Raw genomic sequence first — 24903 nt, forward strand, 5'->3', positions numbered from 1 at the left:
CCTATCCTTATCCATAATTATCTTGAAATCATGGCATTATGATTACTGGACGCAAAGTGTTCCCCTACACAATTGGTACTTCTGTCACCTGTCCTGTCTCGTTCCCCAATAGGAGATCTAGTATTGCTCTCTGGTTGGTACCTTGATATATTGATTCCAAAAACTTTCCTGAACACATCTGACAGACTCCAAGCTGTCCAGCCCTTTTACTGATTCATTGTATCTGCCATTTTGGAGCAAAATCCCTCCTGCATGTGTTTAATGTGCTTTAATAAAATGCTCTTTCTTGATTATCTGCAGGGTTGTTGAAGTCCAAGTAAACCAAACCCAACTTTAATTTGACAGCTCTTAAGTGGGAACAGTGGGAGATTTTGTCATTTATTCTTTTGGATATAAATTTTTATTGTTATTATTTGCATACTGTATCGATATTCAGTTTCTGATTGGTGGCTAGATTAATATAACAAAAGTAATATTTATTTTCTTTCTTAATTTCATGGCTGAACTCACTTCAAGCTCATAACTTGTCAGGGCACGGGTGCCAGAAACAAAAGTTGAGACAAATCTGTTTTTTGTTGGAGAAGAAGAGGAGTAAAGGAAGCTGAAAAGCTGTTTAAATTAGGCTAGTTAGAACTGTGAGATCTACAGTCATGCTTAACATCATTTCACTCAGTGTCCCTGAGACATTACACTAATTCTCACACCGACAGCCGCTGTTGAAAGATGCAAGCTGCATCTGTCAGTGCTGTGGCAGCCGAGCTATGCCAGTACCGTGGCTTCCTTCTCCAAGCTTTTTTTTAATATTTATCTTCCTTTTTTGTCGTTAATCCTTCCTTCTTATTCCCTGCTGAGTGGGGGGCTATTATGTGTGTATATACTGTACACAGTGTCTTCTCGATCAATGAAATGTCATGCAGTCCATAATCTAAATAACTGACATTCAACGTGAATTCCCAATTTGACAGATAAAGCTGTACTAGGAGCATTCATTGTTTTAATGGAGGCCGAATACGATCAGCATAAATCTTTGAATTATCTCATGTCTATGGTATTTTCTTGCCTTCCCGCACAACTAAGCAAAAACAAGAACCATGACATGATTGATAGTGACAGAGCACAGCGTGAGCTTGCTGCCTTGAGGTGCAAGTTTGATATCAGGGCTCTTGTGAGGTTTATAATCTTGCTCTACCCCTGTTCTAATTTATACACTTACACTGTCACAAATATGCTCTCTCAGTTGTACTCAAAATTCATATTTACATTTCATATTACAAATCATGATCCCACGATATAGATGAATTGTCTAGCTTTTACATCAACAGCACAGCTGTCTCCTGAAGCATCCAACTGTATTGAGTAACTTAGTATAAATGTCCTGAACATGTGGTGTCAGGCAGGAATAAAACAGCAATACTTGTTGTACCTTTGTATTTCAACACTCTGGCCACATATGACGAGCAGACAAATTAATTCTTGTCTTTATTCAAAGGACTGAATGAAAGCATGTGAGCAATATCAAGAGTAGATGCAGGTGGCTTTTCTCCCTGACAGGATGTAGTGAGTTGAGTGTCAGAGAGATCAGTGCTGAGGATTCAACCTTTATTAATTTATATAAATGACTTTGATGAAGACACAGGTTTGGCTGTTAACTTTCCTGAAGTCAAAAAGGAAGATTGGAAAGTTGTGGAGGACATAAGGAGGCTACAAAGTGATATCGGTGGGTGAAGAGAGTGGGAAAAGATCTGGAAAATCAATTATAATTTGGGAAAATATAAAGTTATCCATCTTGGTAGGGAAAATAGAATTTTCATGAGTCTGGGTTTCTCTGCTTCCACTGCCCTTCCATGAAGTGTTCTATAGCTCCTTTTGCACTTGCCAGTGATCCCAAGAATCAGATGCCAATCGGCCTTTAAAGTGTGAAAGCAAAATCTGCTCAACACCGTCGTCAGATGATGTCATCTCCCGCCGGGGATTGCCGGCCTCGACACCTAGTACAATCCTCAGCGTCTGCAGGTGCTGACGTTGAGATCAGGCAAGTGTGAAACGGGTAATTGCATTGCAGGCACTTCCTATTAAAGGTGGAACAGACCAAAAGCCAGGGACAAACCCTTGCAGGTGTGAAAGCATTCAGTGTCCCAGTTAGGAATGGTCTAGTGTGAAAGGCCAAACCCCCATTCCTATCCCGGGTCACTGAATGGCCGATTTACTGGGATGCAAGTGTGAAAGGGGCTTATGACTTTTTAAAGAAGAAGGTGAAGGGTTACTATTGATTAACAACAATATAGGAATATGAAGATTTGAGGTTTAAGTCAGCTCAGCTCTGATCTGATTAAACTATGGAAAAAGCAAAAGGGAATGAGTGGCCCATTCCAGTTTCCAATTTGTTTTTATGTTCCTTTGGACCCTGGCCATTCCATAACATAATGGTCTAACCTTTTTCTACTGACAGTTTTACTCTAACTGTAGAACTCCTTGATACTATTCTTTACAATCTTGATTGTATGCTTCTAAAATATTTGGAGACTACTTAACTACGTGAGGCATCAAAGGTGAGCTTGAACCTGGGCCCTTTGTCCCTCTGTACCATTCAGAAAAATTAAAAAAAATCTTTCAAGAACTGCCTGACTATTTTGGCTATTGAAAGCAACTTTGTCACCTCCACAACCAAATTCAGCTGATATTGCTGAAAGAATGGAGATTTAAAAAAAAGAACTTTTGTTGGCCATGTGGTGTGAGCCATTGAATTTTACTTAAAAGGGTCAAAAGTGTAATACGATATTCCTTGTGGAGGCATTCAAGTTTGTGCCTGTATCTGATGCATATCTACTTTAGATTTGAATTTCAAATCTGTCTCCCAGTCAAAACTGTATCTGAACACCTTCACCTAATTGATGAACTAAATTATTTGTTTCACCTTGTTGAACCTTGGTCTTGCACCAGGCTTGGAGTCTGATTCTGTGCATCAGAAGCTGGCCATGTTAGTAAAACTTGGCTCAAGTAAGTCCTTTTAGTGCAGCCTGCATGGTGTTCCAAACTTCAGTTCCCTGGCTGAGTCAGGATTTGAGACACAGACACTTAATTGTATTTAAGTGTGAAACATGCCTCTGCATTGGAATTAAAAACCAGTACTGAAGAAGTAGTGTGAGCTCAAATGTTGCAGCATTGAGTTGTTTATTTTCACAAATAAAACCACAGTTTTGACAGAGTGAATATGAAGAGCACCTTTGATGATCACAAAATGAGGACAGGCTGAATGCCAGAGGGCCCTTTTTTGAATAGCTACCATTGAAACATGCATCATTTCCTTATGGCAATGCTCAGCCATGTGCGTGGGTGTGTTTGTCAGGAGGGGGAGGGCAGTTTCCATACTGCACATTTACATCCAGCTGCCTGTTGCTGTTGCCTATCGCCACAGTCTATCAGAACATTTGGCAGTGATCTGTGACAGATGACTACATTAAATCATTTCACAAACTTTTCTTGGTGTTAAAACACTATTAAACGTCACCCAATGCTACTTGTGAAAGTTCGATGGATATTGAAATATTTACTTATGACGTTTATTGAACAGTGTCAGATCTTGCAGCTGCCACCTTTTAGCCTGGCAGTTATGCTCCTCACAGTCAACATTAAAAGGACGTAATGCTAAAAAAAATGCAGCACTCTTCCAGCTGCTGGAAAATGTTGTTATTTCATAAATATTAGGCAAGTGGACCTGAATTTTGCAAAGAAGTATATCCGCAGGAAAAAACGAGCGATGTAGAGCCTCTAGCACTCCAACTTGGTATTCCAGTATGAGGTTGCTGGGTGGTGGAAAGGAGTCACAGTACATGAATTACTTTGAATGCCTTTGGGCAGAAAGGGTCTGGAATTTAGCTAACTTTCTTTATGCAGCCACGAAGCACAAATTCAGACGTGGCAGGGATCAAAGTTCCTAATGTTATAAAGCTGAGAGTAAATGTGATCCCTATCTCTTTGGGCAAAGTGATCCAGGCTCATGTGAGGCTGTATTTGAGGGACAAGGATTCATAAATTTCATTGAAGATGAAGAATAATACTTGCTTTGGTAAATCAAATGCTGATCCAGATACGTCATAAATTACCTGAGAGAACTAGCATCTGAAATATCTTGATCAAGGAGTCTACTGGTTTCATTGGTGACTATATATATGACCTTGGTTTAAGATTAGGTCTCTGCCTGTTATCTCTAATCTTTTGTTTTTCTTGCAACATCTGAGTGAGTAAATCTTGACCTACTGCATCAGTGCTGAGTGGTGTAAGGATCACTCACTGTTCATTTGAATTCTGTTAGCATCTCACAGTGGTAGATCAAATTTGAAAGCAGAGGGGGACTCCAGTAGATCTTGGGGTCTGTATTCACAAGACTCTCAAAGCTTCTGTACAGATTGCTAGTGTTTTTAAGGTGTTTTAGCCTTCATTAACCATGGGATTGTGTTTAAGAGCTGCATACAGCAATATACTGTGTTCAATTCTGGTCACTTCAATACAGGAATAATGTGGATACTATAGAGCAAGTGTAGAGGAGATTTACAAGGATACTGCCTGGATTGCAGTGCATGTCTTAAGAGGATAGGCTGAGTGTACTTGGACTTTCCTCCTTGGAGCCACAGAGGATGAGAGGTGACCTGATGGAGTTGTATAAGATGATGAGAGTCATTGATCATGTGGATGGCTTTTTCCCCAGGGCTGAAATGGCTAACACAAGGAGGCAATGGGGCATAGTTTTAAGATGCTTGTTTGTAAGTACGGGGTGGGGTGGGTGCGTGAATATAAGGTCTATGTTTTTGGGTGCATGGAATCTGCTGCCACAAATGGTGGTGGAGCAATGGAGAGAGGTACAATGGTGATGGAACAACAGAGGCAGGTACATTAGGATCTTTTAAGAGATATTTAGATAGGTACATGGAACTAAAAAAAAATGGAGGTTATGCAATAGGGACATTCTAGGTAGTTGTTAGAATGGGTTATTAGAAGTACACAACACTGGGCCAAATGGCTTCTACTGTGCTGTAGATTACTATGTTTTATGTTCTATTTGTGCCTTTAACTTTACAATAGGAACCAATCTGGTGGAATCGGGAGAGAACATAGTAACTGATCCCTTCCTACAAAGACAAAAGAATACTCCAGCCAGTACTTAAATACTGAGAGCATCTAACTCACCAGCAGACTGGAAGTTAATTCTAGACTGCCTTTCATGTCAAAGACCTTATTGGATAGTGAAATAGTCACTGAAAGTAATAATTGGTTCCTCAGGGGGCTGAAAGGTTAAATGCTTTGACGACTTGTTCTTGATCACAGTTATTTTTAAATCACATGCATAGGAGTTTACTTGCAAAATTTTCAAAGCGGAGTAAGGATTATCCTATAAATTGAAGCTTGTTATTTAAGTTCCCATTCTTCCTCTCTGGGTGCTTGTTAGTTCTAACTAGTTTATCGAACTCTTGAAAGGCACAGCTATTTCTGTGATGGAAGGACAATTGGTTGTTATCTAATGTATGGTACCTTTGTTCATGTGCATATTTATTCTCAAAGTGGGCTTCTAATCCATGGTGCGAGGTGAAAGCCAGAGCACTTTCATACATTGAACTGGGAAGGCCAGTTATTCAAGCTGTGAATCAGACAGTAAACTGTTTTGAATTGAATTGAAAAAAAATCACATAAAAATGCAGTAGAACAAGGATTTCTATTTAGATCCATCATTGTGAAATGTTGAAAACTCCCCGTCTTTGTATGTTTATCACAAGCAGTGTTCAGTAAGTTAACATTTTGGTTTTCAATACCAGCTGTTTTCATTGTAGATCATAGTTTATTTTGAATGTTATCCCTGCTTGAAACTTTTTAAAAAAAATGACAGGAAGATACATTGTAGTTGGCATGTCGGCATTCTGCTCCATCACAGCTCTTTGATACAGTTGTCCTATTTCAGTTTTACATCCAAACATTTTACTTAAACTTTGCAAGTCTGTCGGCTTTAAGTTCATTTTGAGGTTAAATTCAGTAAATGGTAGATCAGACACTTGAGACAGAATGATTGCCTCCAGCATTGGATTCCGATGTTCTTTATTTTCATAAAGCTAATTAAATATAAAATGGAAATTAAATATCTAAGGTTTTAAGACCTGAAATGTTTCCACAGATGGAATGTGATCATTTGAGCATTTTTCTTTCAAATATTTAATGGATTATGATCCTCCATTTTTTTCCACTACATTTCTGATATGTTTTCTCAACTATCTTCAAATTATCTGCCCCTTTATGTCCTTCTGTATTCACACCTCACTTGAAAATGTCACCATGTAAAATTATGCAGCCTCTCATCGATGTCCCACACAAAATGGAGAACATGTCATTATGAAGGGCATGTGTTTGCTCTCCAGTCTTCTTAGTTACTACATTGACAGTTTTTAACTCATCTGCAAAATCCAAGTTTATTTCCGAACTCCGTTTTCCAGCCATTATACAAAATAAAAGTAAGGCAATTGTTCACAATACCAATGGCTTGGTGGAGCCCACTGCAAAGTTTAATCAAGCTGGCAAACCAGCCATTTATTACTGTTTTCTTCATGCTATCTCTCACCAAGTATGGAGCCATTACCACTCTCCCTTTAATGCTGTGAGCTCTTGTTTTCTGAATAGATATGTTGAGTGTTACTATACAAAATACTTTTGAAAATGTGCATGCATCTTTTTACTGCTCATCAGAACTCTTTGCTATTTCACTAAAGATTTGAAGTTAGTTGTGCACAACCTGTTATAACAAATCGATTTTTTTTCTTGGTATTGTGTTCAGTTCTAGGACATAGAACGTTACAAGAGTAAAGGCCCTTCAACCCTTGATGTTGTGCTAACATATTTAAATTCACTCAATAATCTACACATTCCCTACCACACACCCATACCCCTCAATTTTTCTTGAATGTCCTGATTGCGGCAACCACCACCACCACCTCAAATAAAATGATCCAGGCACTTACTACACTCAGTGTTTTAAAAAAAAAAGTTACCCCTGACATCTAAACTTTCCTCCCCTCGATTGATGCAGATGTCCCCTAGTATTTGTTATTCCTGCCCTGGTGAAAAGGTACTGGCTGTCCACCCTCTCTATGCCTCTCATAATCTTTATTCCCTCCAGCGAGAAAAGCCCTGACTCTGCTAACCTTGCCTCATAAGACACATTTTCCAATCCAGGTAACATATTGGTAAATCTCTTCTGCACCCTCTCCATACCTTCCACATCCTTCCTTTAATTAGGTGACCAGAATAGAATATTCCAAGTGTGGTCTAACCAGTTTTAGAGTTGTGAAATTACCTCATAGCTCTTGAACTCAATATCCCAATCAGTGAAGGCCAGCATACCATAACTCTTCTTAACTACTCTAGCAGCCTGCATGGCAACATTGAGAGATCTATGGATTTGGACCCCAAACCCCTCTGTTCTTCCACGCTATTAAGAATCCTGCCATTAACCATGTACTCCACCTAGAAGTTTAACCCTCACTTTACCCTTATCCAGATTGAACTCCATCTGCCACTTCTCCGCCCAACTCTGAATTTCTGTCCATATTCTGTTGTAACCTCCGATAACTTTCTGCGCTATCCACAATACCTTCAACCTTCGTGTAATTTGCAAACTTACTGATCTTCATCCAAGCCACTTCATTACAGGAAGGTTGTAAGTGCTTTGGAAAAGGTGCAGAGGAGATTTATTTGGAAGTTTCCTGGATTGGAGAACATGTCATTATGAAGCAAGGTTAATAGAGCTTAGTTTTATTTTTCTTTGGAGCAAAAAAAGGATGAGAGATAACTCAATAGAGACCTATAACATTATGAGAGGCTTAAATAGAGAGGACAGCCAGCACCATTTTCCTGGGGTGGCAATTGCAAATACCAGAGGTCCTTGGTTTAAGGTGAATGGAAGATAGTTTAGGGGAGTGAAGTGCCAGTTGATGAAGTAGACAAAGACGATGTGGTCAAACAATAATCATGGCTTTTATTAGCAGAAACTCATGGTACAATAATGAAAGACAATAGGTGCATATACAATATTTACTCAGAGAGAGGTGGGTGCCTGGAATTCATTGCTGGGAGTGGTGGTGGAGACTAGAACAATAGGGACATTCAATAGACTCTTAGATAGACAAATGGATGTAAGAAAAATAGAGGATGTGGATATAAGGTTAGGAAAAATTATATTGTTGTGGAGTAGGTCTCTATAGGTTCATACAACATCTTGGCCTGAAGGGCCTGTACTGTGCTGTAATGTTCTAGGTTCTAAATATGTGCTGCTAATCTCTCCTTCAAAGTAGGAATTATATGGCTATAAGGCTATGATGCTAAATTCCTGAAGATATAAAAAACCAAAACATTCTGGTTTCATAAAACTGAACAGTGTTGCATCCATATGAACAAACTCTTGTATAAATGTGTTTGATGAGAGGGTAAAATGAACATCAGCCTATAAGTCACCATCTTCTCACCTTTGCTTTATTCAACTGTCCTGCACCAAATCTTGTTGACCAGGACTACATTAGAAACAACTTCCAAGATTATAGCATTCTTTTATGAATCTATTTCCATCTAACAAGTGTAAAGACTGGAAGCTCAGACTCATGGAGAATTTTCTTGTGTTCTTCAATCTATTATTTCTGCTTGAGCAAATGTAAATGCACCGAGCACCCATTTCTTTTTGTTCTCCCGACAACTATTCAAACAAAAGCCATAGTGCAGTCACTGATTCTGTTTCTTCATGCAATTCCCACATTACGTTCAAACACATTTGGGTTGTTTGCCAATGTGCGTGGATAAACCTTGCGAATTTCCTTTGTAGTTATAGATATTTCAAAATTTCTTATCCAAAGTTAACAAACTCACTTCCTGACAATTTCCTCCAAGTTAAATTTCACATTTTAGAATTACATTAGTTATTCACCTCCAAAACCATTGATATTGTTCCTTTAAATTAGTTGTTCAGACTGCTTACAGTATTTCAGGTCTGGCCCCAACCAATTCCATAAACGGTACAACATCCTGTTTGGATTTGTATTTTCGTAAAGAATTAATATTAAACAAAGCTAACCTAGTGAGTGATCTGTAACAACATTTATTATGCTGATCCAACCTAACTCAAACATCTCAGTCACAAAACAGTCAAATTGAAAAATCTTAGCCCTAGACTGCAGGGTGTGAACTGGGATGAGGAAGAATAGGATTTACAAGTAAATTTAGACATACAGTGTGTTAACAGGCCTTGTCAGCACGGTTACGTGCCTTCCAATTTACACCCAATTGACCTACATCCCCAGTACGTTTCAAACGGTGGGAGGAAACCGGAGCCCCCATGGAAAACCCACGCAGACATGAGGAGAATGTACAAACTTCTTACAGACAGCGCAGGATTTTAAACCTTGCCCCGATCGCTGGCACTGTAAAGGTGTTACACTAATTGCATCGCCAACCGTGCAGCCCAAGATATTAAAAAATTTTCTTGTAAATTCCCAATTATAGATTCCATGGACTATGGAAAGAAAGAATGTATAAGAGAGATAAACATTCCATTGGTGCCCCAAATGTGCAGATGTCCCTTTATCTTCCCCGAGCCATTGATTCCAGCATTAACAGATAAAGCTGGATTGATACTGTGCCTTTTCCAACATGGGTCATCCCAAATTGTATTGATGCAACACTGAATTTTAATGCAGAGACACTGTAACAGCATGTGCATGCACATATATGGTCAATATAATAAAGCTTGATGACAAAGTTGGACAGACCTTGCTTCTGGAATGGGGGTGATATTGATTGAAGAGTTTCCCATTTGGCTGCAAGGTTGTGGCTATGATGCAGCCTAGCTTGTCATTCGTCTGAACTGATGTCCTGTTTTGCACCCATTGGTTGAGTTCACAATTTGCATGTCATGAATTTACAGATGAATCTTTGCAGGTATAAAATTTGAGAAAGGTGTTCTTCTTCCATTCTTGATTGACAAAGGCTATGGGTTTTGTGAGGTCATAAAAGACTAGTTGATGCTGCTCCATTAGAGTTGTCACATGATGGAGATCTCGTCATGGAAAGTACTTTTAGGGGGAGCCTGCTCCAGCATTCAATATGATCAAGGCTGATCGTATGACTTCAGTACCAATTCTTGCTTTCTCACCATACTCTCTGATCCTTTTAGCCATAAGGACCACTGTGACCATGGTTGGACAAAATCCAGTCTTTGAATTTGTGAAGCAGCTCTTTTGTCACTTGTAGAGATGACTCTTTTTGCAGCAATTAGCATGGAGTGCCACTCACAAATTAGCAAATAAGTCAGATTTGTCCAAAGCATGTGAGAAAATAGGCCTTTCCCTTCTATAATACAGAAGTTCTTCATCAACTGTTCAATGTGCTTCTGGTCAACATAGTTTGATAGTTTTCCAAATATAAACTTCCAGATTGAGACCCTGGAATACATGAGTCCTTTCCCATATCACAGAAATTGTCTTTCTAAGAAGGCTAACATGGATGATATTCTCCATCACTTTTGATGAGCTACCACTGCTTTTGGTCATCTGTTCTGAATAGTTTGAAGATCACACCTCAAACTTGGCATAAAACTCATGGACTCTTTGACAGCAGTGATCTCCACTCTCCTATATTCATCTGCACTGTAGGATAGCTACTGAAGAAATACCACCAAAACTTGTGACTATAAAATATTCCAGATCCAATGGCAGAATAGGTGAGCCAGTATCAGTGACAGATAACACACTAACGGCAGATTCCGTGTTCCGTCACACGAAGAGATCACCAGATAGATGGTGAAAGTATGCAAGAATTGGACAAAGTGTAACATTCCAGCCAATCTGGCTTATAATGGAGAAAGACCATTAAGAAAGGCTTTTGAAACTTGAGTTCATTTGTCAGAGAAGTTTGGAGTAAATGGAAAAAGATACTTCCCACCTGCTCACCTGTCCACAGGTGGCAGAACCTGCAGGTCCAATGTTGATATCAGATCCTGAGAAGGATGTAGAAGAAGAGACTTTCTTGCATTATGGAACATTTGCCTTAGTCAACTGTGTTGACCATCAATTAATCTGTTAGTTGAGATATAAGGCTAGATCTCTGCTGGTTTTCAAGGACCTTAGAAGGAGGCAGGGCTTTGGCTTTGCATCATATCTGAAAGAAGTTCCTCAGTGCTGGACTGTCTGGAAATTGTGTTCAAGTCTCCTCATCCTCACACACCCAGCTCTCTGAAGTTTCACACCCAAAAAGGACATGGCAAGCAATTTTTGATGAGTGTGACACTTTGGTGATTAGGGATTTGGTGAAGGGGCACTATTTATAACATATGGATTTGGTCTGCCTACTTTATGTGCAAGAACAGGATTAACAGATTTTTGGATATGAAGGGATATGGGGTTAATACAGGGAAGTACATGGATGTAGAGATCATCCATGATCCTATTGAGGGACAGAGCTGCTATGAGTGGTCAAATAACTTTCTCTTTCTTTCGTGATAATCATGTCAGGAGTTTACAGTGTATTGTCATATACATGTACAATTACAGATGCAGCAAAATTCTCACCTGCAGCAGCCAAACAGGCTCTTAAGATAAACATATGTTAATTTATCACAATATGCCAAGACAGAAAAAGAAAATAAATATAAAAAGATAGATAAATAAATACAGCTAGCACCTGGTATCCAGAATTCAAGCAAGAAAATGGCAAAAAAAATCAAGGAAAATAAATAAAAGAATGCAATAAAATAATAAGTTAAAAAAAATGTTTAAAATTGTAAATATAACACATAAACCTTTAGTGAAGATGGGAGCAAATATTCAGCCAGTGGAATACCTTGATCATAGAAGTGCTTTGCTCATAGAAACTATTTGAATAAAGTGTGAAACAACAATGGTGACACCCAAGATAAAGAGCTGGTTGATGCCACTTGCTGTTGGGGTGACTCTCTTAATATATCTCCTTATGCCTGCTTAGTAAGAGTTACTCCAGTCAGAGGCTTTATCTGTACACTTGAGGGAGGAGGGTTAATTATCTATAATATTTTTCATCTTTCAGGTGGCTCTGTGGAGGGGGAGGAACCTGCAGATGTAGCGATGGTTAAATGTTTTCAAGGAATGTGACTGAAAATGAAGTAAAATGTTTAAGGTTTATATACATTCATCCAAGTGAAGTTTGTTCATTGTAAGTACAGTGTAGTATTGTTGTCTTTAAAACTATTTTTAATGCAGGTATATTAGTTAGGCATTGTAAGGGTAAGTCTCCAGTAACAAGAAAATACTTTTTTATCAATCCCCATAAGTACTGGATATCAGGAGCTTTACTATATTAACAGTTGTAGTGAGTGCAAGAAAAGGAAGATGATGTTTCAATAGTGCAGGCAGGTTTTTTGGTAGCCTCTGAGCAGTTTATGGTTAGGGAGATACAGAGGTTCAGGAGTCTGAATGCTGTTGAATAACAGCTACTTTTGAACTGGACTTTAGGCTTCTGTACCTTCTCCCTGAAGGGTGCAGCGAGATGAGCTTATGACCAGGGTGATGGCGGTGTTTTATGATGTTGTTAGCCTTCCTGAGGCAATGCCTTGCATAGATGTCTTCAGTAGATGGAGGTCAGTACCCATGATGGACTTGGTGTGGGTTGCCTCTCTGCAGCTTTCTGTATTCCTGTCACTCATGTTTCCAAATAAGTGAAGCAACTATTCAGTATAATTTCCACAGCACACCTGTAGATGTTTGATGGAGTTGGGGCAGATGTATTTCATCAAAGAGCATTGAACAAGTGCTTGAAAGGAAAAATATTGATTGGAAAATCTCCACATGCTTTCATACAGTTAATACTTTCAAATTGAGGAACTGTAGGAAGGCAGGTTTCAAACGAGGGCAGAACAGACCTACACCAATTTGTAGCTTTTTGCCATTCCTACTGAGACCAGCAGAGCTTTGCAACAATTTTCCCTTTATATCTGGAAACCGAGACAGGATGTGCTGATTGTGACCAAGGGACTTCCGTCAGCTTGAGCTTTCCGCGATCAACGCACTGTTACACTCCCTTCTGTTGTTTCCAGAAATTGTTCAAAAATAGAAAGCTAAAAATCAGCTCAAAAATGGGCACTCCTCCCTTCCTCTCCACCAACCACCCCCTCCACCACGATTTCCTTCCTGTCCCTGGTATTGAACGCTTATGGAAAATCTGAGTACCTGAAGCAACTACATTGGAAAACCATCACGTGTGAAAATGCTGATTCATCATAAATCTCCAAAAAATGATCAATTGTTCTGATGTGAGGAGAGAAAAATGAGCAGCATCTTTGGATGCATTTAGGAAAATTCTGGTAAAGATCCAGGAAAAGTCATTAAAATTTATAAAAAAACTGAAGTTAACTTAAGGGGTTATTGTAAACTATTGAAGTCAATATGAGACAAAGGAATCGTGGAATGCAATCTTGTCTTCTCTGACTTGTCCAATGATGTTAAGTTTAATAATTACCCATTATTTTTCTATTGGCCCTTTATCCAACATATGAAGGCTTAGAAATTTGACAGTGTCTCAGCTTAACCCAGTGATTCTCAACCTTTTTTCCCCACTCACATACCACCATAGATAACCAATGTAGGCAGATGCCTGAATAAAATTGTGGGAGGAAGAGGAAACACATAATATTTCGTCTGGACACTCTTCAGCCAGATGGCATTAACATCTATTTATCTGTTTCTGCTAGACCACTCCCTGTTCTCCCTCTCTTCCTTATCCCTCTGTCTTCTTTCCTCTCACTCTCCAATCCCTTCCCTCTCCACTCACAGAGCCACACCCCTCTTTCTGTTTGGTGCTGTGCCCTCCCTGACTCCTCCCTAACCAATAACTTCTTGCTCATAGACCTGTGCTCCTCTCCCTCCCCCCCCCCCCCCCCCCCAACGTGTCTGCCTACATTTTGCTCATGCATTGATGAAGGGCTCAGGCCCAAACTGTTGGTTATGTATCTTTATCTTTGTGATATAAAGTCCGCTGTTTAACTTGCTAAGTTTCTCCAGCATCGTGTTTTTACTTTGCTCTTATGAAGTACTCCCAACATAAATGATTGTGTCTACATTGGGAAGAGATGTCCTGCAGATTAGTCAAACATCTATCTGATATAAGTGGCAAAAAATTATGCCTTAAAGACAAAATGCAAGATATATAATCCTCAGATATTATCTGATCTATCTCGAGGACAGACCTTGTTAATAGAAATTGGGACACATTCCTGGAGCTAATACTAGGGCCCTTTATGGTGGATTATCAGTTTTTTTTTTCAGTTTAGACTGGAAATGTATAGTCTTGGACAGTAACAACCCTAGGAGTCAAATTGTATTGGTTCCAAGTGAATAATCAGCTTTAATCCACAGATGACATACAGTAATTTTACAGACCCTCCCTTACAGAACCAAACTTGTTGATTGGGTAAATGAATCCCTGATCTGATTATTGTAATGGCTCACTATAATTGTTTTCATTGTTGGGAAGCTCACCAGGATGTGAGTGTGATAGTACAGATCTATCACCAATGTATATAGTGTATATAGTTACAGTATCTAGACTGTGCTTACAGCGATTGGCTGAGAGCAAAGCCACGCCTACTGTCTGGGCCTTAAAGGGTTGTGTCCCTAGCCAGGTCGGATCATTCCGGACTGGTCGGCCACCTGTGAAGAGCTCCTGTCTTTTGCTAATAAAAGCCTTGGTTTGGATCAACAAGTCTTTGATTCTTTCGACAAGCTCTACAGTGAGGAAATACTAGATCAGCATTGTTGCAAAGACTAGGGATCCTCTGAGCTGGAAGAGGCAGTTTGACCTACCTCCTTCAAGATGTTCTTGTCATTTTACCATAACTAGCGTATCTCCTGTCTTCTTTCTGGCATTTATCTCACTGGAAAGAAGGCTACATGTCTAAATGTAGAGTTTCTCTGCATCTTCTACAATAACCACGGATTGTATGTTTAGTTACATGGAAAATACATCTTTAGATACCTTTTTGCCATGAACTATTTTGATCATTCATTCAAAAGATGTGGGCATTGCAGACTGAGCCAGCAATTAATTACCTACTATAATTGCCTTTGAGAGAGCTGCCTTCTTGAACTGCTGCAGTGCTTTTGGTGTGGGTATATTCAAGGGATAGAGTTTCAGGACTCTTCAGTGACAGTGATGGACATAAACTTATTTCCAACTGAGGATCTTGTGTGGCTTAGAGGGCAACTTACAAGTGGTGGTGTTCCATTGCCTTTATTCTTCTATCTGGTAGAGGTTATTCATTATGAGTTGCTGCATTGTATCCTTTTACTATGCATTTGTGGTCGGAAGAATGAATGGTTGTAAATGGATTGCCTATCAAGCAGGCTGCTGTCCTGTATGCTGTTAATCTGAGACTGACTGAAGTTGCAGTAAATTGTTCCTTGTCATCTAAGGAACTACAACAGGCCTCATTTTGCGCAATATTCTGGGTGTAAACTACATAGTTCCATTTCTAATAGCTTTTATTTTATCAATTTCAGTTAATTTTTGCAGGGATTTGAGTCGGTGTAAGTATTATACTGTATGTATAATTCAGTGGCAAACACGTGTGAAATCCAATTTAAAGCTAAAGGGTTAGGAACATGAATGATAGTGGAACAAGGGAGAAAAGAAATCAGAAAGGGTAATATACTGTTAGCAGTGGTGAACCATTAAGTACAATTTAAATTTAATTTCTTTTTAATTAAAAAAAATAATAAAAGATAAAGCACGTGACAGAATATAGATATGTTTTTGGGAGATAAATTGGGGAAAGGTTTGTTAGTGTAGGTCACAAACAAACACTTTAAAACAATCTTATTTAAAACACTGGAGCTCTGCTCATGCTAACATGTCGGGGCCAACAGACTTTGCAAAAGCTTTGGAGAGTGCCCAAGAAACTTCACTAATGGACTGTTGTTTACAAAAAAGCAACAGATGAAAGAGCTTGTCGGAGCCGCAGGCTGTCTGGAAGGGAACTTGCTGTTCTAAGAGAGTCATGTCGTTTTGTAAGCAAAGAGAGTCAAACTGGCTTTCTCTCTGTGTGTGAGAGAGACACACACAGAGATCAATTCTGCAGTGTTACAGCAGCTGGGACTGGAACAGGACAAGCTGGGAAGCTTGTGGAAACCCCATTTGGAAGATGGGTTGTGAGTTCTTAGTTCAGCCTGGTCAAAGCACTTGTGCTTCATGCAAGAGAAGAGGACTAGCTGCATAATGTTTCACTTAAAATAAGAGAAACATTAAGATACTCTGTGGTGACCTGAAAGAAAGAAGTTATCCTCTGGAGAACCCTGAGGGGGCAAGTTTCATCAGCAAGACACTGAGGTGACTGATAGAAGTACATCGGCTGTGGATGTCCTGGAACAACAAATCTCTCTCTGAAAACCGACAAGAACTTTTCTGAGCAGTAACCATTTACCTTTCGAACACCAAAGCCTGGTGAATATTATACACATTAAATTCTGTGCACAGTATAAGAATTGCAACAAGTGAACTTGGAGGATTGAGAAGTGAGATTGAACTGTGAACCAAAGAACTTTTCTGAACTTACACATGCATTACATACAAATGCGCTTAGAATTAGAAGGGGGTCAAGTTAGATTAGATAAGTCAATAGAGATAAGCTAAAGTGTGATTCTATTTTCATGTTTAAAGATAATTAAAAGCAATTTTTGTTTAAGTAACCATTTGTCTTGGTGAATATCTCTTGCTACTGGGTTTTGGGGTCCCCTGGGCTCGTAACACTGGAAATCGGAATGGAGGGATGGAATGCTCTATTGCAACTTATTCTTCCAAGGTAAACAATTTGCTGGGACGATTGGAGATTAGGATCAGGTTGTATGAACCTGTTCACTTGAGTTAAAGTACCGTCAATGATCAATGAGCACATTCAGGATGTGAAGTTTGGTGTGTGTCTTTGAACTTTATGAGCGTTACACAGTTTTTGGTGCCATTTGTTATGTCCACCATGTTGAAAGAGCAGGGTGCTATATGGCCATGGTGAAAATATCAGCTGAAGGCAGCATTAGAATTTGATCTCCACATCACAAACGGTTAGGCCAAGCTTTACCAAAATTATTGTGGACAACTGGGGGGCTTTGATGACCTTTCCTCTAGATTTCGAGAGTACTGAGAGGACCACCCATCCAGTCCTTCTCCCTCTGCCTTCGATCAGCAGTGGATTTTTATCTGCCAGTGTTTAAGGAAGAATGCTTCCCTCGTCATCACTACAAGAGAAGTGAACTCACCCAATTCTTCATTGGTAAAAAAAAAAGCAACTGTTGATTCGTGAAGGCGTCCTAATGCAACAAAGAGCCAACCACATCACTGTGTGCGTAGTGCATGAGAATGTTGAGGTGTTCAGGAACTGCCTTCGCTGAATGCACAGGTGATCTCCATCCATGGAGAGAAGACTATAATGTTCAATGTTCAATGACCAATGCCCAGTCAGTAATCATGATTCATTCATCCAGCGAAGGTTTGCTGACCCCTTTGCCTTTGAGCCGCTTTAAGGACAATGTGTGACACTGCCCAACTGTCTGGGTCATCACTCCAAAGCTAATGCAAGTGCCATTCTGTCATCTGGAATGTTATTTCTCTCTGAAAAACTTCGCAAGTGTTTTGCTGCTGTCTGTTGCATTTTCCACAGCTAGACAATGAACAGGTATGGATGGCACTGGAGGTGGTTGTGAATGAAGGGCAGTTCCCTATTTCACTGTTTCCTTTCTTTCCCTCCCATTCTTACTGATATCACACTAATCGCAAAATAACTTCAACATCATATCAAATTACAATTGGACATTCAACCATGACAAGAGCAATCTAATCTCTGCTGTGTGTCTCTTTATACCACTGCTTCCTTTTCTGTTCTCATAAGATGGCCCACAAGATGGTTGGTGGCAGCTTGCAGATGGCCAGAAGAGTTGGTTCAGCTTCAGACTGCATCATCTAGATGTGACCAATGAGAATCTGGGCTCGTTGGCTGGCAGGTAACAACAAAGATACTGGTGGCTAGCAGTGACGAGATTATCAATGTTGCCTTCTTGAAATGGGATAGCAGAGGAAAAATTTCAGGAGTACGGCAATGTCAAAACAAAAGCAATGAAATAAATGCCTGTTTATACTTGTCTAATTAGAAATAAATCTTCTGACACTCACCCAAGAATAAATTTGGTTGGGGTAGGAGAAGGTGCCAGATTTTTGTTTGAACCAGACATTAAGCAGACTTTAGTGCCTTCGAGGGAGTCAGGAAGGAATCACAGACAGCAGGTGAAGAAAATAGAAGGGGACAGAATTCAATTGGACCATAATACATCTATTCAGCCCCTACTATGTGTCTGTGGAGTAGGCCAAACCGTATTCATTCCCACTATGCAGTTCAGAGGCTCCTGAACTCATTTCCAGATTTACTCAATTCATGGGTATCTGACAAGATGTTTTCCATGTTGTTAAACAGGAAAATCTGCAGACGTTGTGATTGTAGTGCAAGACACAAAAAGGCTAGAGAAACTTAGCAGATAATGCAGCATCGATAGGAAGCAAGGGAAACCAGAATTTTAGCCTGAGCCCTTCGTGAAGGTATCAGCAAAAAAGTAAGGAGGTGTCTGAATAAAAGGGTGCACAGGCCCACAGGGCAGGAGTCACAGGTGGATGTGGGTGGGTGGGCAGAAGAGGAAAAAGCTGAGAAGTGATGGGGAAGTGGGTCACTCTGAATGGAGAGTGAAGTGGGTGGGAAGCTGGAGGAAAGGAGATGAGGGATAGGGGAAAGAGACATTTACAGGAGAGGAACCTGTGGTGGTCCACCACCGGCCTACTGCAGGGGGCAACCTCTGTACCTGTAGGAGTGTACCTCCGGCCTACTGCAGGGGGCAACCTCTGTACCTGTAGGAGTGTACCACCGGCATACTGCAGGGGGAAACCTCTGTACCTGCAGGAGTGTACCACCGGCCTACTGCAGGGGGCAACCTCTGTACCTGTAGGAGTGTACCACCGGCCTACTGCAGGGGGCAACCTCTGTACCTGTAAGAGTGTATCACCGGCCTACTGCAGGGGGCAACCTCTGTACCTGTAGGAGTGTACCACCGGCCTACTGCAGGGGGCAACCTCTGTACCTGTAGGAGTGTACCACCGGCCTACTGCAGGGGGAAACCTCTGTACCTGTAAGAGTGTATCACCGGCCTACTGCAGGGAGCAACCTCTGTACCTGTAGGAGTGTACCACCGGCCTACTGTAGGGGGAAACCTCTGTACCTGCAGGAGTGTACCACCGGCCCACTGCAGGGGGCAACCTCTGTACCTGTAGGAGTGTACCACCGGCCTACTGCAGGGGGCAACCTCTGTACCTGTAAGAGTGTACCACCGGCCTACTGCAGGGGGCAACTTCTGTACCTGTAGGAGTGTACCACCGGCCTACTGCAGGGGGCAACCTCTGTACCTGTAGGAGTGTACCACCGGCCTACTGCAGGGGGCAACCTCTGTACCTGTAGGAGTGTACCACCGGCCAACTGCAGGGGGCAACCTCTGTACCTGTAGGAGTGTACCACCGGCCTACTGCAGGGAGCAACCTCTGAACCTGTAGGAGTGTACCACCGGCCTACTGCAGGGGGCAACCTCTGTACCTGTAGGAGTGTACCACCGGCCTACTGCAGGGGGCAACCTCTGTACCTGCAGGAGTGTAAGGGGACAGGACAACACCTGGCCGGCTGTCAATCAGTCGGCCTGAATGGATCAAGCCCCACCCGGTCAGGTCTCAATCACCCTCCAGGATATAAGCCAGCACCAGCCGCCCGAGGCCTCACTCAGAGTTGCTGCAGCCACAGCCAGCCTGGCTCTGTGGAAGTCTTTGTGGATTAAAGCCTGTTGTACAGTCTTTATCTTTGTGTGTGTCTGATTCTGTCTAACAGTGCACCACAGAACCTAATAGAAACTGGAGGATGATGATAATACCATCTAGTTGGGGAGTGCCTAGACGGAATATTAGGTGTGGGTCCTTTAGTTAGTTTCCATGGTGTCAATGAAGGAAGTGCCTATGGTAGCTTCAGGTCTCACCTCCCCTACTCACCATAAGTGATGTGTCACATTTCTCTGACCACAAGGTCTTTTCCAGTAATTTCTTCCCATAATTGCCATAAATATTTGATGCTAATAGTTGGCAAGCTATTGTATCACTGAAGGAGGCCATTCAGTCCATGAATTTGCCTCAATGCTGCAATCCCATCAGCCCCATCTCCCTGCTTTCCTGCCATTATTTTGCCTCAATTGCCTATCAATTTTTATTTTCCTTACAGTTTTTGAAAAGAAATTAGAACAAATATTTGAATTTAATTGCAGCCTAATACTGCTCTCACTCATTGCCCAAAACATAAATATAGTCTCAGCATTGGGATAAATGGATGAAAATCAGTGATGGGAATTGAAATAAATTTGCTCTTCCTAACTGGGGAAAGTGCTAATGTTTCCACTATGTCAAGCTCAGAATGTTCACAACAAACCAGGGATGGGACAAGGCTGTTCCTTCCTCTTGACTCATTATGGGATAAGTTCACTGACTCATTATGGGATAAGTTCACTGACTCATGAGAACAATTGTCCCTTCAAGCAAATCAATATCATAGATTCAACTAATGTACGATCCCTCACTGTCTAAACTGTCCTGATTTATTGTATGTGCTTTTTATTTAATGTCACTAAACATGGCTGAAGCGGTACAAAGGTTTGTAGGCAGACACATTTGTTTGTGCAGTTTATCAGGGTACAGCTGCTGTTCATACAATAGACTCAAGCAGTTCCAAGTGTAAAGTCCAGTTGTAATGTAGCCAAGGTCACAACATGGATCTGTGACCAAACAAGTTCAGAAGATCTACTTCCTATTCCTGATGGAAAAGCCTTTGTTGACAAAGTTACAGTCAAAATGGCTCTGGTCCTTTCACAGGCAAAAGAACCCCAATGTTGAGCCAATAAATTAAGGAACATAATTGCTGTTTAATAGACAAAAATGCTGGAGAAACACAGCAAGTCACACAGCATTCTTTTAGTAGCAAAAGTGAATAAACAATGTTTCGGGCCTGAGTTCTTTGTCAAGGTATTGCTGTAATGTTTTGCTCTTTCCAGGAACTTTTTTTTTCAGATAGCATTTACTGTTGAAACTCTAAGGCTTAAATGCAATTTAGTCCTCCTTACATGAAAAACTAGAGAAGAACCTTTGGAAAGTGAAAAACCTGATGGAATTTCTGCAGATTTTCAGTTTTCCTTCTACTTTCCTTATATTTTCCATTGGCAGTCCTGGAATAGAGAGAAAGTATTGTATGGGAGATTTAGGCCATCAACCTGGACACCACTTGGTGGAGAAATCAGCTGGTGTGGACCCGTGAGACTGGGGAGCAGAGACACTGTGCTCCTCCATGAGCTCCTACTCCTCATTTGTTATGCTGGCATCCTGTACAGGTATATTAGACTGTAGAAGGAACCAGCCATATTATTTTTAAAACCAGCAAGCTCATGGAGGTCTCTGCCCAAGATGGCAGCACCCATGTTTGGTAATAAATTTCAAAATGTTTTTAACTTGGGTAGCCCAATTACACCCCAATTTTAAAAAAAAATATTTTATTTTTAGTTTTTTTCGTAAATGATTATAGAAAAACTCTTCAATATTAATTCTTTACAAGCAACAAACAAAACAACCCCTCTCCCCCACCCCCGCCTTTCACAATATAAATCCACACATGGTCAGGGCTCATATTTATGTTGACCATCAAAAATTCTATATGGGTAAGTCTCTTGTATTTATAATATTTTCAGTATTTATTATTATCCTTTTAATTATTATAATTACAATTAGGCCCCGATATGATCCAAATATGGCTACCATATCTTAATGTGTCATATTTGTTCTTTAAATTGTATGTATTTTTTTCCATGGGTATGCAACTATTCATCTCAGCAGTCCATCATACTACATGGAGAGGGGAAACAGATTTCCAAGTAATTGCAATACATTTCTTAGCCACTGCTGAGCTATTTCAACAAATAAAAATTGGAATGTAGTTAATTTATTGTTTATTTCAATATAGTTGCCCAAAATATAAAGCTTCAGGTCATCCATGAAGGCCGCCCACGTTATCCTTGTTAATATTTCAGTAATATACTGCCAGATTGGTCACGCGTTCCAACATGATCACGTAGTGTGTAAAAGCATTCTTATTTCTGTCGCACGCCTAAAATACATTTCCCGTATTTCAGATTTTGATTGATGTAATTTCTGTAATGTAAGGGTAGACGGCGGCGGCCCCGATACGGGCAGGAGCAAGGGGGAGACGGCGGCCCCGGCCTCGGTCGAGTGAGGCAGGCGGAGGCCCCGGTCCGGGCAGGGAGTGGGAGGCGGTGGCCCCAGTCCAGGCACAGGGTGAACTGCGGCGGCCTCGGCCCCGGTCCGGGCAGTATGGACCGACCTAGGAGGGGAGGCAGGCCCCTCCAGCCCGGGTAAGAAACCTGCATAGGAGAAGGCCACTCCGATATAAAACCTACGACCCAAGGACCTCGCTGCCACGTCCCAGCTTGCTTGGCCACGGCACACGAACCATGGGTGTAAAGGGTGGGGCCAGTACTGCGCGCACTGCACTCCACCTAAAAGCTCCTTTGCGCAGGCCCGAGGACAGGTCCACGTCCTCCCCCTCAACGTTTCCCTTGCAACCGCTGCAATCGTGTCTGCCTGTCCCGCATCGGACTGGTCAGCCACAAACGAGCCTGCAGCTGACGTGGACTTTTTACCCCCTCCATAAATCTTCGTCCGCGAAGCCAAGCCAAAGAAAAAGAAAAGATATAATTGATGTAGAAAATTATAGTGCACTGAACTGTATCTTGCATTTATAATTGATGTCATGCAATCCAAACACCAATCAGACCAACATCTTTCCATTATTGCAACACCTAGACCTGACTCCCATCTCTCTCTCAATCACTGTCAACCTGGTTTTGCACTTTCATTCTGGAGAGCAAAGTGCATCTTAGTTATTAGTTAATGTGTATTCCCCAGCCAAATCGTTCATTCCATTTCACTAATTTCAAAAGGAGCCGAACTTGGTCCACATCTTTCTCTTAGGAACAATCTTAGCTGGAGAAAACAAAAGAAAGTCCCATGAAGCCCTCCATATTTATTTCTTAATCGGTCAAATGACATAAGAGAACCCCTCATTATAACAGTCATCAATATATCTTATTCCTTTATCATACCATAGATTGAATATTTTGTTACCCAGATTCATAGGTAGCAGTATATTTTTACATAATGGTGTTCTTAATGATAGACCTGCTTTTATTCCAATACACTTATTGATTTCTTGGAATATTCTAATAATATGTATTAAAATAGGCTTATTAACTTAATATTCCACTTATAAATCAAGTCCTTTGCTGTTTCTTCTATTGAATTCAATCCCATTTGGACCCAAGAATGGCGACTGTCTTCTTCAAAAAAATCTTGCTTGTGTTCATAAATAGTAATTCTTAAAATCCAGAAGTCTATCTCCTCCCAATTTATAGTCCCATGTTAGTTTGTCCAATTAAATTTTTGGTACCTTGTTATTCCATAAGAATTGTCTTATGTAATTACTCGATAATTTTTTAAAAAAGTAGTGAAATAGGCAAAGATTGAAAAAGATACTGTAATCTTGCGATCACCTTCATTTTGATACAATTTACAATACTCTTCCTACGAGAGTAATCAGCAGGTCTTTCCATTTCTGTAAATCTTCCACTATTTTTTCTAAAAGAGGAGTCTAATTAAATTTATATGTTATGTAAATTATTATCTGTCATTTTTCCTAAATATTTGATTCCATCGACCTTCCATTTAAATCTACTAACTTTTTGATATCTTTCATATTCAAAAGTTTTCAATGCCATTATCTCACTCTTGTCCATATTTATTTTATAACCTGATATTCTTCCATATTTTTCTAATGTTGTTTGTAATTTGATCAAGGATTCAGCTGGGTCAGACACATATAATAACACATCATCAGCAAGTAAGCTAATTTTATGTTCTTCCTGTCCAATTTTAAAGCCCTTAATAACCAGATCTCTCCTTATAATCTCTGCCAGTGACTCAATAGCTGGGATAAAAATTGCTGGAGGCAGAGGACACCCTTGTCTACTTGACCTACTCAAGGGAAAAACTGCTGACATCTGATTGTTAGTTATAATTTTGGCTTGTGGTTTATGATTAAGAGTTCTTATCAAGTTTATAATTTTTCTGCCTATTCCAAATGTTTCCAATGCTTTAAATCAGAAAGACAATTCTAATCAATCAAATGCTTTTTCTGCATCTAGGAAGATGGTTATACTTGGATTCAACTTTGATTTTGCCGTATGTATTATATTAAATAATCTACTTAGACTATTTGAAGAGTGTTTTCCATTAACAAATCCCACCTGATCTGTATATTAACTTTGGTCCCAGTCTATAATATTTTATAATCAGCATTAAGGAGTGATATAGGTCTATATAATGAAGCTTTAATGGGTCTCTACTTTTCTTTGGTAGCCCTGTAATTATAGGAGTTGAGAAAGATTCCAGGAGGGTCTGGGTCTCCACTGCCCAGTCCAATGCATCCATCATAATAGGCATCAATAAATCTTTAAATTGTCTGTGGAACTTGGGGAAAAAAAAACCCATCCTATCCCGGAGATTTGTTAGCTTGTAAAGTACCCAAAGCTTCCTCGATTTCTTCTCTTATGAAAATGGCTTCTAAATCAATTAGTTCTCTATCTTCTAATTTTGGAAGTTCAACATTGGTTAAAAGTTCATCCATCTCATTTTCAATTTCTAGTAATTCTGATTTATATAGTTTCATAT

At 40.3% G+C, this 24903-nt stretch overlaps 1 protein-coding gene across 8 annotated transcripts in view; it reads left to right on the forward strand.

Moving 5' to 3' along the window:
- LOC138755727 (1-phosphatidylinositol 4,5-bisphosphate phosphodiesterase gamma-1-like) overlaps positions 1–24903 on the forward strand; it is a 288265-nt gene that overhangs the window by 73459 nt on the left and 189903 nt on the right. Inside the window, exon 1 of one of the 8 annotated variants that reach the window (XM_069922213.1) lies at positions 17957–18041. The exons of the other annotated variants lie outside the window; for them this stretch is intronic. Coding sequence (XP_069778314.1) covers positions 18014–18041 — 28 coding nt within the window. The 5' untranslated portion in view covers positions 17957–18013. Of the gene's footprint in view, positions 1–17956; positions 18042–24903 lie in introns of those variants that run through there. 8 annotated transcript variants of the gene reach the window in all.

Source organism: Narcine bancroftii, chromosome 2 (genome assembly GCF_036971445.1).
Source record: "Narcine bancroftii isolate sNarBan1 chromosome 2, sNarBan1.hap1, whole genome shotgun sequence".
NCBI classification, from domain to species: domain Eukaryota; kingdom Metazoa; phylum Chordata; class Chondrichthyes; order Torpediniformes; family Narcinidae; genus Narcine; species Narcine bancroftii.